The sequence below is a fragment of the Strix uralensis genome, chromosome 5 (assembly GCF_047716275.1).
Source record: "Strix uralensis isolate ZFMK-TIS-50842 chromosome 5, bStrUra1, whole genome shotgun sequence".
NCBI classification, from domain to species: Eukaryota; Metazoa; Chordata; class Aves; order Strigiformes; family Strigidae; genus Strix; species Strix uralensis.
The window spans coordinates 72,415,929-72,432,081 of record NC_133976.1 but is presented as its reverse complement, the minus strand read 5'-3'; the positions used below and the strand labels follow the sequence as shown (position 1 = coordinate 72,432,081).

The window sequence follows — 16,153 nt, the reverse complement described above, 5'->3', positions numbered from 1 at the left end:
GGAAAGCAAGTAGTACTTTCTGTAATATAGCCATAACAGGTTAATAGAGCCATAACAGGTTCCATGCTTAAATTTGAGTGTCATGAAGCGCCTTATGAAAATCTTGATTTAAATCTGTCAGCTGCAGGTACCAGAAAGAAGGTATCTTTTCCATATGCACCAGCCACTAGAGGGGATGCCGATCATACTGAGCACCAAGCCAGCACGTACGCACTGCTTAGTGCGGAGCAGAGTATGGCCAGGAGGTGAGGGCTAATAGGACTCTCGCCCCTAGCTGGCAAGTCATACACTCTGGTGTTATAACACACGGCTGAGGACACGTGGCTCCACAGCTAGTCCATCCTTCCCCTTCATCTCCCCTGCCACGTATAGATTGGACTCAACATTTGGAATTAATAATGAGGGCACGAAGACAAAAGGAGAAGAGCAAGCAAGCATATGCTTATTTACTTAATTGAGAGCACAGAAAGCAAGGTACACCTTGCACAGCTAGAGGAAATGCCATTTCAAGGTTAAAGAGAGAAAGAAATCACAGGAGCACGTACACCATGGAAACATTTCCCCTGCAAGAATCCAGAGAAGTCGGTACTCCGTTTAATGGGGGAATCCTTTCCAGCACATAAATAGGGGCTCTCTGAGGTAATGGGAAATAAGGATGGATGAATCTGTTCATGTAAAAGCAGACAAAGCACTGTTTCTTGCCCATAAGCAGATTCCTGCCAGCTGCTTTCTTTTCTTCCCCCATCATCTGACTCTCCTACCTCAGGTAGGAAAAGCAAGGATTAGGAAAATCCCAAGTCTTGTTGCTTTGCCTTGTCTGCCTCTTGTGTTTAACTCTGGTGGACATGGAAGTTAATCATAACAAGATGGGGTCACACACAGCCCCTACAGTAGGGTGCACACCCTCTCCCATGGGGAGAATGCACCCACAGCTGCAGAAACCCTTTGTCAGGGATTTAGCTGTAAAACAGCACTGGAGAATTGTAGTGGCAAATATGATATCTTTTTGGTTATCTGCAGCCAGTGGTATCAAGCATCGCTAATGCCTACTTGTGAAAGCTTCCAAAGCTTCGCCCACGGCTGCCTCACAGAGTTCAGCACAACACAGCCATGGTTTGCCTACTGAAATTAAAAATACACCTTGCATTTGGCTTCCTAATCATCAGGTATTTCCAAATTACTTACTGGGAGCACTACAGGAATAAGACATTTTGTGACTAATCGCTGAATTAAATCAGTTAATTGATGCTATTCTTAAGAGAATGATTTTCTATATTAGTTTTCACAAAGATATACTGCACCAGCAGCAAGTAATGTGTGACTGCTATGGCTGTGTTAATTTCCATTGGCCTTGGGAGCTATTAACTACACACTTACAACCTCTGGGCATTACTGGAATATTAATTCTTATACAGAGAGGGTTTCATTACATCAGCACCAGCGTTACAGGCAGAGACACGGACAAGCACTCAAAACTGATGCTCTCTCAGTGCTACGTGAATGAATTGCTGGCTCAGCTACAGCCCCTGCTGAAACAGAGCAAACTGAGTTACGGTGAGGAGTACATTACATATGCACAAGTATTTCAGTTCTAATGAGATACGGTTTTAACAGTAAGATGCATATGTTTAAATATTTTAATTCTGGACTGTTTCCCTTTAAATAGAATTTATTATTAATCCTGCTGGTCCCATTTATTAAAACATTACTAATAAAGCTTCTTTCATCTGCATGTTTCTGCTGGAGGTGGGGGTGACATAGGAAAGGCAGAGATCGGTTTGGGTTCTTACGACAACGCTCGCAGTCCCTGACCTATTTATTCTCCTCGCACGGGTGGGGAGGGGGGTGTTTCATTTTGCAAATGCACGTAGCAATGACTGAGGCTGCCTGGAGTCTCTGTGCGGTGGGAGGTAGTAGCAGACACAGTGCTGGATGCGGAGGAGATTTTTTTAGGACAGTTTAGGCAAACACTCCTGCTAATTAATTCTTGATCAGCTGAGAATGCCGTTTGCTTGTTGACAGAGGAAACAATAATGTCCATAATGAAAGCCAAGCAGGAAAGGGTGGAGTATAAATAACAAAGCAGAACACAATGTTTTTCCATTTCTGCTTCCCGCAAGCCCCCAGTCTCTCACAATTTCAATCTAATTTTCCAACGTGCTTTTCCAAACTCTCCTATTTCCCCTCTTCCCCAGCCCAGCACACATAAACCGTTCTGAAAACCTATGGCACTGATCTGGCTCCAGCCAGAAACAAGCCCGTCGAGATCGGACGTCACTTCTCCAGAGGATTTCCTTCCCTTTTGACTTCTACGACAGCAGTAAGCGACATAAATGGAAACTAAACAATAGGCAAACCCTTTTACATAACACTTCCTCTCCATGGAAAGGCAAAAGCCTATTAGCTGTAAATCAGAGAAATAAAATACTACTGGTGTTTTCCAACCTCAAATACCAGCATTACCCAAATCCCACTTCAGTTAGGAGAAGTCTCCTGTGATCCCCTCTTGTTTTCCTAAGTACATGTTCTGCTCTGCAAAGTGACCGGGTGCAGGGCAGAGGCTTCATTGATTTTCTGTGATTTCCGCATGAAAAGTGCTCAGTTTACAAGGAAATGAGGCCAATCCTGCCTCAGCAGCAGCCCTGGGAGACCGGTGGGGTCTCCTCTGCTTTGGGAATCGTTATCATCAAATAAAGGTTCTCCACAGCAAATTATTCTCTGGATGACACAAACAACCACTTTCCTTGGCCTCCTACCTTGTATTGATTTCACAGATAGCAATGTTGGGCCATATTAAACTGTTCTACAGAAGATGCACAAAATGCAATAGGACTTACTCTCCTCAGCTGAGCTAGTTTTCAGAATTAACAAAATAACACAGCAGTAAATGCCACCTTTGGGGCTGGGCTGGTTTTTGCAAATTAATGAAATCAGCAAACCTGGCTTGGGAGGGAAAACTGCTGACTAAAAGTACCGCTTTTATACAGTTCCTTTGCTGGTTATAACTGCGTTTCCAGGCACTGTCACAAACGTGGGCATTGCATGCAGATGCTTTCCAGGAGCAACAGGAAACATGGCAGCTTGACAAAACTTGAAAAAGTCAGTACAGCGGATGCAGAGGTTAGCCCACAGCCCTCACCTCCCTCTCCCTGGCTTCAGACATTAACACTGATCACGGTTGGAGCCTGCGGAGCCTGACCTCCTAGCCTGTGCATTCACTCTATAGGGTAGTTCCTTAAATATTTAACAAATAAGCCCTCCCTGCCCACCTGCCAATACAGTAAGACAAACTGCTTAGGGCTTCTAGAGACCTGTTGGAATAATATGCCTCAAATATCTAGATCTCTATATACTTGGCCACTTCTTATACTTGTGGTTCATTTACTTCTCATTTAGTCCTTGCACATATGCTTGTGCACCTATGTGTTGATGCGTCATTTCCTCAGACAGCAGCATCCTCCTGCTCCTTTCAGCCAGGACCCGGCAGGATTTCTGCATCCAGAAAACTTGGCCCCTGGGCTGGAGACTGAGAGTCAGGATGTCCCAGAGACGGCAACAGTGCTGCCACACAATGTCAAAGCGGGGTAAGCCTTGAGATCGGGACAAAATGGGGTACAAGCACAAAATTGACAACACGCTGAGTATATAAACGTCTCCTGGACCAGCACAGAAAAGGCATGTATAACAGAACAGGCCTCAGCCAAGGGAATCGAGACATACCAACCCTGAAGAAACACATACAAGCAAATGGAGGAATAGAAAGTAGAGCTGAAGGCAAAAAAAGTAAAAGGAGGGAAAAAGCAGTAATTAATTAAAGCAGCAACTGGAGAAAGAAGAATGAAGAGCTAGGAATGGGAATAAAGATTCTCTCAGCACATACTTCTTAAAAAAAAAATTCAACACACACAGAGACTACCAAGTAGGTTGATTTATGTCTCCTTTCCCACATCTATAGATTTGCTCTGTTTCCTTATTATTTTCCCTTATACTTCTTTAGTGTTCCTTATCTCCTCCTCCTGCTCTGTCCTTTCTAATTTACTACTGTTGCACATGCCGCCATTCACTACTTCTTCCTCTCCTCAGCCTATATATAGCCTCCTCCTTCTGCCCCAAAAAGATGATCTCCCACTCCTGGGATGACATTATCTTCTTGCCATACTGTTCTTCTTTTGCATTTCCTTCCCAACAAGAAAAGTCCTACCATATTACAGACTCACAAGAGATGTATAACACCTATCAAAAAAGATCTTAAAAGGACAACAAGAAGGCCAATATAGTTAAACAGCATAGTAAAAAAGGCTACAAGAAATGAAAAACATCCTTTAAAGAGTGACCGCAACAGCTACAGAAGGAAAAAGGAAAAGAGTATAAACCTCAGTAAGTTAAAGATAAAACATAATTAGGCAGACCAAAAGAGATTTAAGGAAAAACTTGCTAAAGCCATCAAAGCTAATAATGGAATACATCAGATATAGGAAACCTGACAAAGATCCCCTAAGGCAAATAGATGATGGAGGTCTAAAAGTAGTGCTGGAAGAAGAAAAGGCCACGGCAGAAAAGCTAAATGGATTATCTGCACCAGTGCTCACTACAGGGGAACTGAAGGAGGTTGCCACATGGGAGCTTTTCCTTACAGGGGCAAGTCCGAAGCACTGTCTCAAACTGAAGTGGCAGTAAAAGAAGCTTTAAAACAAATCAACACCAAGAACAGTTACAAATCCATTGAGCCTGGTAGTATGCATCAAACCAAATGTGAAGCTACTATTAGCTGTGGATGTACCTATCATTTAAGTGATGCTGGCACTAGAGAAATGGGAGGTGATGAACATGACCTCATTTGGCTCCAGGGGAGGGATGTGGGGGGCAACAGACCAGCAAGTCTGATTTCCACTCCAGGTAATCTGAGGAAAACCATAATAAAGACCAGTTCTAGCAAACTTCTGAATAACTACAAGCCAACAGAGAATAATTAACCTTGTATTTTGCAGAACGAAGTTAGTAGGGCAGATCTGTTGTTCTTTGATAGACTCAAAAGGCACATGGTACCAAAACTATGGAAAGCTTTTATGAAAATCCAAATATAGCCCAGTCAGAATCACATACATCAAATGTTGTGCACTTAAATGTTCAAAAAGGCTTTTGATAAAATCCATCACTAAAGACTTACAATTTCTTAAAGGCATGGAATAAAAAGGAAGGTCCTCTCCTGAATCAATACTTAGTTGAAAGACAGCAAGCGAAGAGCACTGAGTATGTGAACAGTTTTTACAATTGGAGAGACTGCAAGCAGGGTTCCCAAGAGACATGCAGTGGCATCTGAGTTGCTTCATATATTCACAAAAGATCTTGAAAAGGGAGCAAACAGGGAGACGTGATTGCTGATGACACCAATGTGAATCACACTGCAGGAATTAAAGCTAACTACAAATTGTTGCAGAAGGATCTCATGGTATTGAAGGCTGAGCAAGAAGATGGCAGATGAAATATAATTCTGGTACAGGCACAAGTATCAGAGAGTGTGTACAGAGGGTCTGCATAAATCTGTGCACAGACTGATGTCTATAAATTGGACACTTCTACTCACAATAGGTATCTTGGAGTTTGTGTGGACAGTGAGGTGAAAATATCACCCAGTGCTTAGGAGAGGTCACAAAAGTCAAGTGGAAGATCAGGAATTAGTAGGATAAGAGGACAAAAAACAGAAAGCAGTCCTACGTTCCTGTGTTGCACATATCTCTTGAAAGATGATTCTGGCCTCTTTCTCAAAAGGACAGATTAGAGTTTGAAGGTATCCATAGAAGACTGACAAGCAGGATCAGAAATGCAGAACAGCTTCCATGTGAGGAGACTTCAAAACAAGTAGATACCAGCATGAAAAAGAGACAGCCTTGGGGGAGGGCATGGGGGTAAAGGCATTGAAGGCAGAGGACAAGTGATGAGTTGATGGTTACTTACTACTCATCCAGCACACCAGAACTAGGGGACACCAAATAAGATGATCAGACAGAAGGCTCACAGCACACAAGGGAAATCTTAGTGTGCACACTGTATAATTTAACAACAGAGCCCAGTGCACAGGATGCTGTAGAAGCCAAAACTATAAATAGATTTGAAAAAGCAGTCAGAGACATTAATGGAAGAAAAGTCCATCAGTGGCTGTTAAAAGCAAAAAAAAAAAAGCAAATAACTCCTGACTCAGGAAGTCTTTAAACTGCAGATTACTGCAAGCTGGGAAAGGACTGGAGAAAAGCATCACTGTTGCTGGCCCTGTTCTTACATTGCTTTTCCAGGCATCTGTTGTTGATTGCCCTCAGAGGCAGGCCACGATATGAGGTGACCCAGCAGGAGCACACCTACATTCTTGCCTTCTCCTCAAAAGCCCAGGGCAGATCTCTCTCCTGGAATTGTCCCCAAAAGACCTGAGCTGAAGAACAAGCCAGCTCAACCCAAGCCACTGAACCCGGGGTACCACCCTGGGCAAGACCAAATCCCTACCTTGAGGCAAGGTGTATTAGCTCCAGCTCAGTGCTGCATGGAAGCAGTGGCATGGTTTCTGAATTTGAGCTGGCTTGTAGATGGTCACCCTGCTTTGAATGGAGGTAGGATGGACAGAAGTCCATTTGTGTCCAACTAAGCAGATCTAACCTTATCCTTCTCTTCTGTGACAGACCCCCTGGCACCCCATATCATACTAAGAGTGCTTCTTAGTAAGTAGGAGATGTCCTCCTGTCATCCGCTCCAGTTCGACTTCATCGTTCTTAAACACAGGTGACCACAACTGTATGCAACGCAACACCAGATGATGCCTGCAACTCAGCATATGGAATTGCTATCTTCCTACCCCCTTTCCAACAAGGGTCGTCCAACTTGGAAAAGCATCCAGCTTTCCTCCGAATGGCCACTGTTAGCCAGAAAGGTTTCGACTGGATGTGCGCTTCACGGGGATCGCTGCGCAAGCCCAGACCAGTCACCATGGCTGCTCTTGTTTGAACAGCAAACAGCATTTCAGGGAGACAGGCAATGAATCACATTGGAGCAAAGAAAGCCCTATTCCAGATTTGTCTGAAACAAATGCCACTAACAGAGCTCCAACCACTTCAATAGTGTTTCCTGAAGACCAAAGGGTACACATAAAAAATTTCATACTCTTTAGTGCTGTGTAAATTAAACTTTGCTCTGGCCAATAAGTTAGAAAATAAAGCTAAGCAACCCGTGTGCAGATCACCTGTGTTTCTGCAATTACTACACAATTAGACAACTGCTGAAAGCAGCTGGAGGCAAATGCAATACATTTGCTAGCAAAACACAAAATGAAACAGTCTGTTTCAGTGCAAAAATTATATAAATGAGGTTGTAAAGAGAGCTGTTTGGCAAAGAGTAATCAAATAAAATGAAATATGGTACATTAAGTTTGGCACTTCATGGCATTTCATTTTTGTCATTAAGAACATCACTAAAGAAAATTCATTCTATTCAATAGTGTGACTGCGGTGTTCTGGAGGATTGCAATGAACTTTTGCTATGTCTTTAAAAAGGAAAGTGTTACATTATTGGTAAATCTACAGAATGGAAGTTATTTAAAAACAGCGTATCTTAAAAATGCAATTGCCAGAACCAAAGTTTGTGCATAAGCATATAAAGTGCTGACCAGTTTTTGCACACTTGCCAGAAAAGAGAAAGTAGGTGTTATTTTGTAATAATCAAAATGTTAATCACAGCAATACATCAATAGCAAGACTTGTGCTAAAGAAAAATACTCCGTGTAACAAACTTATTTTAAACAATACAAAAATGCAAGTATTCTTCCGTGGTCACTCATACCTGAAAAGGGATTCTCTTGACAGCCAGATTTCGTTCTGTTTCACGGTCTTCCAAGAGAAGAGCAGCAGCAGCAAAGCAAAGAGGGTCAGAATAGTAATCCTCCACTTACTCAACCATGTAGACAGCTTTTTCAGACCGTGGACAAAAAGGATGCAGTACCCCATACTGCAAAACAAACAAAAAAAGAAAAAAGGAAAATGAAAAGATACCAAAAGTTATATTCCAGTACTCTGGTTTATATGCAAGACCATTCAGTATTGCACTTATTACACAATTGCAGGGTTTTTTGGACTAATTATATTTGCTGGGCTAGCAAACTCAATTCAACAGCAGTTTTCCTCAAGTCACTACACAATTTCCAAATTAATCTAAATGACAGACCCGGATGCCAGAAATACAGTAGCGTACATAATACCACCCAGCATAATGGTAGCTTACACCAGCCTGCGGAAGACAGCTGCTTTCCTGAACAGTAAGCTAAGAAAGCATCATGTAATAACAGTAATACTGAGCACTAATGGAGCAGCGTGGAAGTGAAAAGCATTTTAACACAGGGAAGTTTCTAAACAACCCCAGTGGTGGCCGCTATTAGTTCTAGTTTACAAATTGTGAAGCTGAGGCAGGAGAGTGAATATCGTAGCCAACGCCACAACAGAAGCGGATGGCAGAGGCCACATCAAAAGGCAGGAGTCCCTGTCCGGATCTTGCACATCTACATTAGGGCCAGCCTGTCCCTTCTAGTGCCTGGTCCAGAACAGCTGAAATGTGCTAGCAGACCTTCCTCACTGCCCTCCCATGAACCACACATAGTATTCTCCAGCACCCAGCCTCTGGCACATTCATGACTCTCCACACATAATTACTGAGGCATTTTCTGTGAAGCAAACCACATTTTGAACTGAAGTCTTATTCCTGTATAACTTTAAATCAATTCAATAATTATCTACTTTAATTCAAGTGACATGTGAATTCTTCCAATGATACCTCTCTGAGTTGGAAACGGAGTGCTTTCAGTTGCTTGCTTAGTACACTGCTAATTCTACTTGGCATTTTTTAAAAGGAATTTCAATTCCTATTGCTCAAGGAATTTCATTAGCTTATCTATAACTCTTCAATGCAGTTACTTGGCACCTGACTTAGTTTTAGCCTTAAAAACTATCTTAGTCCAGGCAGCACCCCCTGAAGAAAAAAGGGAGCAGAACGACCCGGAATAACACTTGGGAACCACCAATCATATGGACAAAAAAATCAGCCTTCCCCAGACACTGGCACACCTTGAACCCCAGCTGAACCCCACACTTGAACACAGGCAGGCTGGAGGCAGGCAGCTCATTGCACCTGCCCAGGCTCCAGCCGGAGATCTACAGGCTTTCCTGGTGTGTACCGAGGCGTCCGAGTCACTTCCCGGTGAGACCGCTACAAGGCGAGAAAAACTAAGGACACAACTCCCCTGTCAGAGGTGACCTTGGAGGCAAGCACACAATATGGCAAAAGTCAATCTGGAAATCAGAAAATGAAAAATGTCCCCTCTTCAAGGAGCTGTGAGCGTGCTTTTTGGCACAGCTTCTCTGCCCTCTTGGAGGGCTGGGCACATTGCTATTGCTTGGGCTTCCTGAGGAAAAGGGACAATAATCCTTGCTTTGTCCGAGGACAAAAAGTGCCTCTGTTGTATGTACTGATCAGCACCAGGCAGTGGTGCTGTCTCTGTCACAGTACAGGTGCTGTGTAGGACACAGAGGCATAGACATAGAGGACCAATGCAGAGACAACATCAGATCCAGCGATCATCGTTGTTTTAGAATTCTTCCATTCCTCAGGACTGGGTATCAGTATTTTTTTTTTTACTTAACTATGCTTGCATTCTGCTGAAACACATTTCTTATGTCACTTGCACTGTTTTTTTTCCATGAATTCTTTTGCACACATATGTTTATTGCACCTACATTAACTGCAAACAGACATTTAGAGCTACAAACTGAGATGCTGGTGCCAAACAATCCAGCCTTTATAGCTATTGAACCCTACTTTAAAACCTCTGAAAAGCTAATCTTGGTAATAAGCCCCCCCTTTCCAATAAGAAATGCCTCAAAAACCTGCAGACGGTTTTCACTCTGTTATTTTGCCTTTCAGCAATTTCATCCTTCCCTTGGAATTAATTATCTGACATAAACATTATTTAATTGCTTTAGCACAAGGCTGTTTTCAAAGGAATTTCCATACACCTTCACATTTTCAAGAACAGGCCTTTTCTAACAGAATTGTGAACACGTTCAGAAAACAAAAAAAATGCAACGTCAATGTCTTGGTATTTATGTCAAACCCTGCCCCAGCTGTTGCGAATTTCTGCCTTAGCAGCAGTATTCAGTCTGCTTGTCCAGGGCACAGCCAGCACCACATTACAGCTTACACAGCCACTGGAAAGGTGCTGCTTCCAGGGGTTATTCTCAAACATCTGCAGTGCACTGCCACAATAGTTACAGAGAGATGCTGGGTGCCACAGAGGAGTAAGGGTTCACCTCAGACTGCAGCTCCCATCCCAGTTGCACTGGCCGTCGCACAGTGCAGGTACGTAGCAGTGCCCAGCTCCACATGGCGCTTTCCATCGGGGGCTCCCAAAACACTTTGTAAGGGAGGTCTGTTGCAATTTTCCTCTTAAAGAGCAGGAACCTGAAACATGGCAATAAAGTGATTTGCTCTGCTGACAGGGGACTGGCAAAAAAGGCACCGAAGCTGCAGTCCAGGGCTCTACCTACAACAAAGGGGAACACACAGTGGAAAACAAGGTATCTTGCTGAAAAGCCACAGGACTCCCCAACAGATAAACAGGTAGGTAACCCAAAGGTTCTACATCCACATTCAGCAAGCCAGCAAGACCACAGGATTCAGCAGTAAGTATGAATACAGAGGGGAATGGGTTCCCAAATGGCTGCTGGAAAGGGGATTGCGTAGCTAATGTACCAGAATCCCAAACCACAAAGCTGCTAAGGCTAAGTTGAAAGAAGTGATGCTAAAGAGGGCAAGGTTGAAGCATGGGTTACACTTTAATATGGTAAGAGATAATTGTGACAACATTAGGACTGAGTTGTAGTTGTGCTACAATTACAGCCTAACTAGCCTGCAGCCAATGTACCTGCACTATAAAGTGCACAGGAACCCAAAAGAAAGGAAAAGGATCAGAAAGCATGAAGTAGGTGAGTACTTTTCTTTTCAGAACCTGCTAAGTTTGGCTTAAAACTCCAGACTATTTCCTACCACAGATCATCAAGGCATGGGTAGGGAGGACGCACACACATTATCTTGTCAGGGACCTTCCAGTGCAGATATCAGGTGGAGCCACATCTTTTTGCATGACTTTTTTTATGCCACAGTCATTTCAAACCCATCCCCAGGCTGAGGGCAGATGTCACATTACTGGCTGCAGGTCTTTTGCAGGCCAAGGACTCTCAGAAGTACAGAAAGCACTAACATGACCTTTGCCACCAGGAAAGCATGTGCTTGTGATTTCATGTCACAGATTGTATTCAAAACAACTCCCTGCAACATCCCCAAAGCTATGATTCTTAGTAGTTTTTGCATCTCTCTTTGCATTTCTAGCTTAAGGCCAAATAATTATAGTGAAATCAGGTCAAATCCAGACCCCTCCTCCAGATCCTGTTGTCTCCTCTAAACAAAACAAAAAAGCATCCACACTAACGTATTAAGCATCTGTCAAAAAAACATGATTATATTACTATTGTTTCCTAGATCCAGAAATGCATAATCCCTCATGCCTTCCAACACACTTGTTTCACACTAAGTTCAACAGTGCCAGTACAGAAATTAGTTTTAGTACAGAGACCATGAAGTTTTGACCCAGTAAAGCACCAAGCTTGCTAAAATGGAGTTGCTGCAGCAGCAACATACCCCAACAGTCACTGGACCCAGAGAGCGCCCCCCTCAGTGCTTCATTCACAAGATGCAAGTTCATCCCATTTCCCTTGATCCCAAACTTCCCCAGGCTTCAGATAAGCCATTTGAAGCTGCCCTGAGTTTTAGCGAGTCAGTAGCAACCCAAGCAGTGGTATGGTGGTGGGAAGAGCCCATACAGGTGAGACTGCACTTATCTGATTAAAGTAACTTGCCAGGTGATGCTAAGACATTTCATATGTGGTTAACTCTGCTGTGATCCTGCCATCACCTACAAACTCACAGAACATTTCAAATACATTAGCTTTTCTTCTCAGAGTGCCAGGGGACTCGACTCCATTTCAAACATTAGCGCTGGCTCACCAGGAAATCAGATTTTACTCACACGTGTTTAGAAGAAAAAAAAACCAGAAAAATGTCTCAAAAGCACCTTTCATCAAAGACTCATTTTCCACCTAAAAAAATTACTCCAACTACTACATTCCAGACATCTCCATAGCTATTTACATATGTATGAAGACTGCAGCGTTGTGAGTTTGGGGTTTGTTTAGTTTTTTGTTAATTGTAGCACTTCCTAGGGAGGGGACCATTTCTCCTGACTGGCTTTTTTCTTGGCATTGTCATTCTCTGTCATGCAAGCACATTTCTAAAATACTTCACAGCCAAAACAAAACAATGGGAAACAAGCAAAATCCCAAACCCACTATTATTTTTTAAAGTCCATTTTCCACTGGATTATTGCAAAACTTCTAAGCCTTTTTTTTTTTTTCTCCTTCTGTAGGATAAGCAACAGCCTGCTGCAGCAACTGTTCACCACTGTGAAAAGTCCATACCAGCTTGGTCCCCGGGGTCAGATGTGGAGCAGGACCTGAGGAACAGCCCAACAGGTTAACCAATGGTAATAGTTTTTCTGCAGGCTCACAACAAGCACACTTATTATGGGAGAACCTTGGCTTCAGAAATTCAATAATGCTGCAGGATTGCTCAGCAAATGGACCAACAAACCAATGGTTTCATGATTCTTTGTGTTTCAGACTTCTGTGGTACTAAGGTAGTACCTTAGGCATGTCCTGAATTGCAGTGAGGGTAGGGCTGCACCCAGCAGGCAAACCCTCTGTGCCACTGCCATGTGTTTCTGGCAGATCGAATGCAGGGAGCTGTGCAATGACAGATTTTCTATAATTTCTGTGGTTTGTTAATATCGTTCCACCTGCAAGGAAGGGAAGTGAGAGGAGGCACAAGCAGATGGGAATGAGGTGGCACACAGACCCCGTTTCCGCTACATGTATTGCCCGATTAAAACAAGAGCCAAAACAGCAGATACTTAATATTTGCAAACACTTCTTGGGTAAATGGATCACAAATTTTCTTTGGCCATTATGGCTCCTTTCCCAAGGTGAGGCTGTTACTGATGATGCTTACACACAGCTCCTCTCCCTCCATGGATCAGGTATCTCACTCTTTACTAAAAAGTCAGGAATGGCTTCACTTCATTTGGTTCTTGGTGATGGCATCTAATCAAAGACGTGTGGTTAGTGCTGCAGCCCAAGATTATCAGGACCTTCTGCTACAGCAATCTGCCTGCATTGGAAACCACCTTACCTCCTCCAAAAACTGCTTGGAGACCTACTGCTGCAGGAAGCTCCTGAAAACTGAGGCATGTTCTAGTCACGCATCTTACCGTATTTTCCGAGTTGGGACTTTGCACAGCACAGGTTTCCCACTCCATGGAGGAGCACATGGGCAGAGAAGGCTGAGCGCTGTAGCTCAGAGGCACCATGCCAGAGGAAACCAGATGGACATCAGCGCTGCAGCCCCAGCCTTTTCTAACTCACCCAGGTAGGGCTGTAAGCTCAGGAGTTAAAAAGGGTGGGAGAAACTATGCAGAAAAGATGCCTTCCTCACACTTTTTAATAGTTATTTTGGGGATGTCAAATCTTGTGAAGTAGTTGTGGAGCTTTTTAAAAGACTGATTTAATCTCAACTACACACATGTAAACTTGGAGTAAATCCACTGATTTCATCAAAGCAGTTACTCCACACTTCAGAGCTCAGCCTAGATAAGAATCCAGATGCATACATACATATCAGTTAGGAAGAGTTGCCTATAAGCAGCCTGTCAAAGCATGGAAGAAATACTGCCCTGTTCAGGGGCTGCTAATACAACAAAAGGGATTATCTCAAAACTATACTGAGACCAGAAAATGCACTTGGCTTTGACATTTCACCCCGGAGGCTCTTTCTGGGCTGCAAACCTCCTCTTGATTTCCAGCACTTATTTAGGATGACTCCCTTTCCCTCCATAAAAACTAACCCTCACTTTCAAGCTGCTCTGAAGCAAGTTTAACTCTTGCGTGCATGACTTAAACTAAGTGTATACTCTGCTGCTGCCCTTCAGAGAGCAGGGAACACAGCCATGAGAAAGTCGGTGTCTGCTGCCAGGTCCAAATGCTGAACACAAACATTTGATTCTCTTGGTTTTACAGTTCCTCACAAGCTTCCTAGCCCCAGTCCAACACATATGTTACCTGGCACAACAAGCTTTTTGTGCTCCCAGTCCAAGATGCTCCAGCTCTGCAGCCTGAGCTGAGGAAACACACTGAGAGAAAGAGCCAAATTCAGCTGAAATGCAGCTTGCAGGCAGGGCTGTTGCTGCAGGGGAAAAAAGGCAGTTCATCCCTGTTAAACTCATTGGTTCTGCTCACACTCTCTAATGGGGAGTAATTGGTTACAAAAAGAGTGCTTGGCATGCTTCTGCCCCACTATGCAGCAGTCAGAGGCAGAAGGGAGTGCTGGCAAAAACAAGCATGGCCCGGGGTGGCTCTTTCTGACCCAAAAAGCACTCTGGCATGGAGCTCTAGTGATGAGCAGTGCTGGCAGGGTAGCAAAGATGCTCATTTATGAAAAATGTCAAGTTTTCCAAGGCTGGAGATGTTTTGGGCCTGGATAAAATCTTCAAAAAAATATTTTCATGTGGAAAAATAGTGTATTTGTATGTGTGTGTTAGCTTGCACCCAGGTCACCCAGAACAGCCAGAAACTCAGAAGTCAATCGCATCCCTGCAACCTGGATCACCCGTATTCAAACCGCTGCACCAGGTCAGTCTGAGAGCTGGGAATGAAGTGCGTGCACTTGTAGGGCTCTGAGTTTGGGGTCCCCAAAATTCTCCAGCCATCAAAGCCCAAGTGCTGATTTGGAATAACCACGCTCCACTGGTCCAGATGTATTCCAGAATTTTTGACAAGTTTACTTTGTACTGCCAAACTTACTGCTGGATCAAGATTTTCCCTCAGCTTGTACAAGGCTAGCCTAAATTCAGTAAGTTACAGGCTGGCTAATTTAACAAGAGTCCAGACAAGATCCAGACCTAGATCAGGTCTGGATCAAACTGCCACCACCAAGTGATCCAGCAGGGTGTAGATCCAGCATTAATGATCCTGAAAGAATGCTGGTGCATGGCAGATGGACCCTGATGTCCCAACTCTCAGATAAGCATCCCCCACAAAGAGGTAATTCTGGGCCACATCCATCCAACTGTCCATTTCTGTTGTCTGTGTCCTTTTGACCCAAACTCCACCTTGGGTTGGAGAAGTCTCTTATTTCCAACCTTTTTATCTAAAGTTTCACTGTAGTCAGCACACCTTGGCAAAAAGTTTTGGGTTAATTAAATTGTTGTATTTTCCATGGGAAAATGTTGTATCAAAACTTACTCAACGAATCAGGACTACAAGGTAAAAACCTCTTGGAACAGTCATGTTTTGGACTAACTGTCCAAAGGCAAAGAATATGTGGGATCTGCCTCTGTCACACACGGACAGCCAGCAACATTCACTATGCATCTCTGCTTCTTCACTATTACTGAGGTTTGGGGGAAAAGGAAAAAGCATGGTTTAAATTGCCTATCTCCCACTGATGATCACATGGAATTAATTTTTTTTTTTTCTTGGTTACTAGAGGTTTTAAAAGACTTCAGGACCACCATCAAGGTATAATATTTAGCATACAAAATAAATACCATTGGAAAAACCCAAGCCTCACAGCTCAGAAATATCAGTGTGACAACCAAGTAACTGGCAGCATACTTAACTTACTACTGAGTCTGCCGAATAAAATGTCAAATTTTCACCATTATTAAGAGGCCTTTTCATGGAATAAGGTCTGCAAGTCATAATACAAAGACACAGAGAACTCTAAACACTGGCAGAATACTTCTAACTTTGAAAGGTACCTTATGAGTTAGTGTTAGACTTTGTCCTTGTCTCTAAATTAAAAGCTATGCAGGCCTATATTAAAGACATTTAGACACGATCAGCTAAATCATCAAAATGATTTACTCCCACTAGCAATGTGGTCCTCTAGTCAGAACATGATGTAATTAGAGAAAATGCAGGAACTCTTATTCTCCTTATTAGAGAGAAAATATGGA

The 16,153-nt window shown here is 43.2% G+C and overlaps 1 protein-coding gene across 2 annotated transcripts in view; it reads right to left on the bottom strand.

Moving 5' to 3' along the window:
* The window catches only part of TMTC1 (transmembrane O-mannosyltransferase targeting cadherins 1), a 185,358-nt gene that overhangs the window by 41,279 nt on the left and 127,926 nt on the right, over positions 1 to 16,153 (bottom strand). For both annotated transcript variants that reach the window (XM_074871591.1, XM_074871590.1), the window contains one exon: positions 7,822 to 7,986. In XM_074871591.1, the coding sequence (XP_074727692.1) occupies positions 7,822 to 7,986 (165 nt within the window). The remainder of the gene's footprint in view (positions 1 to 7,821; positions 7,987 to 16,153) is intronic.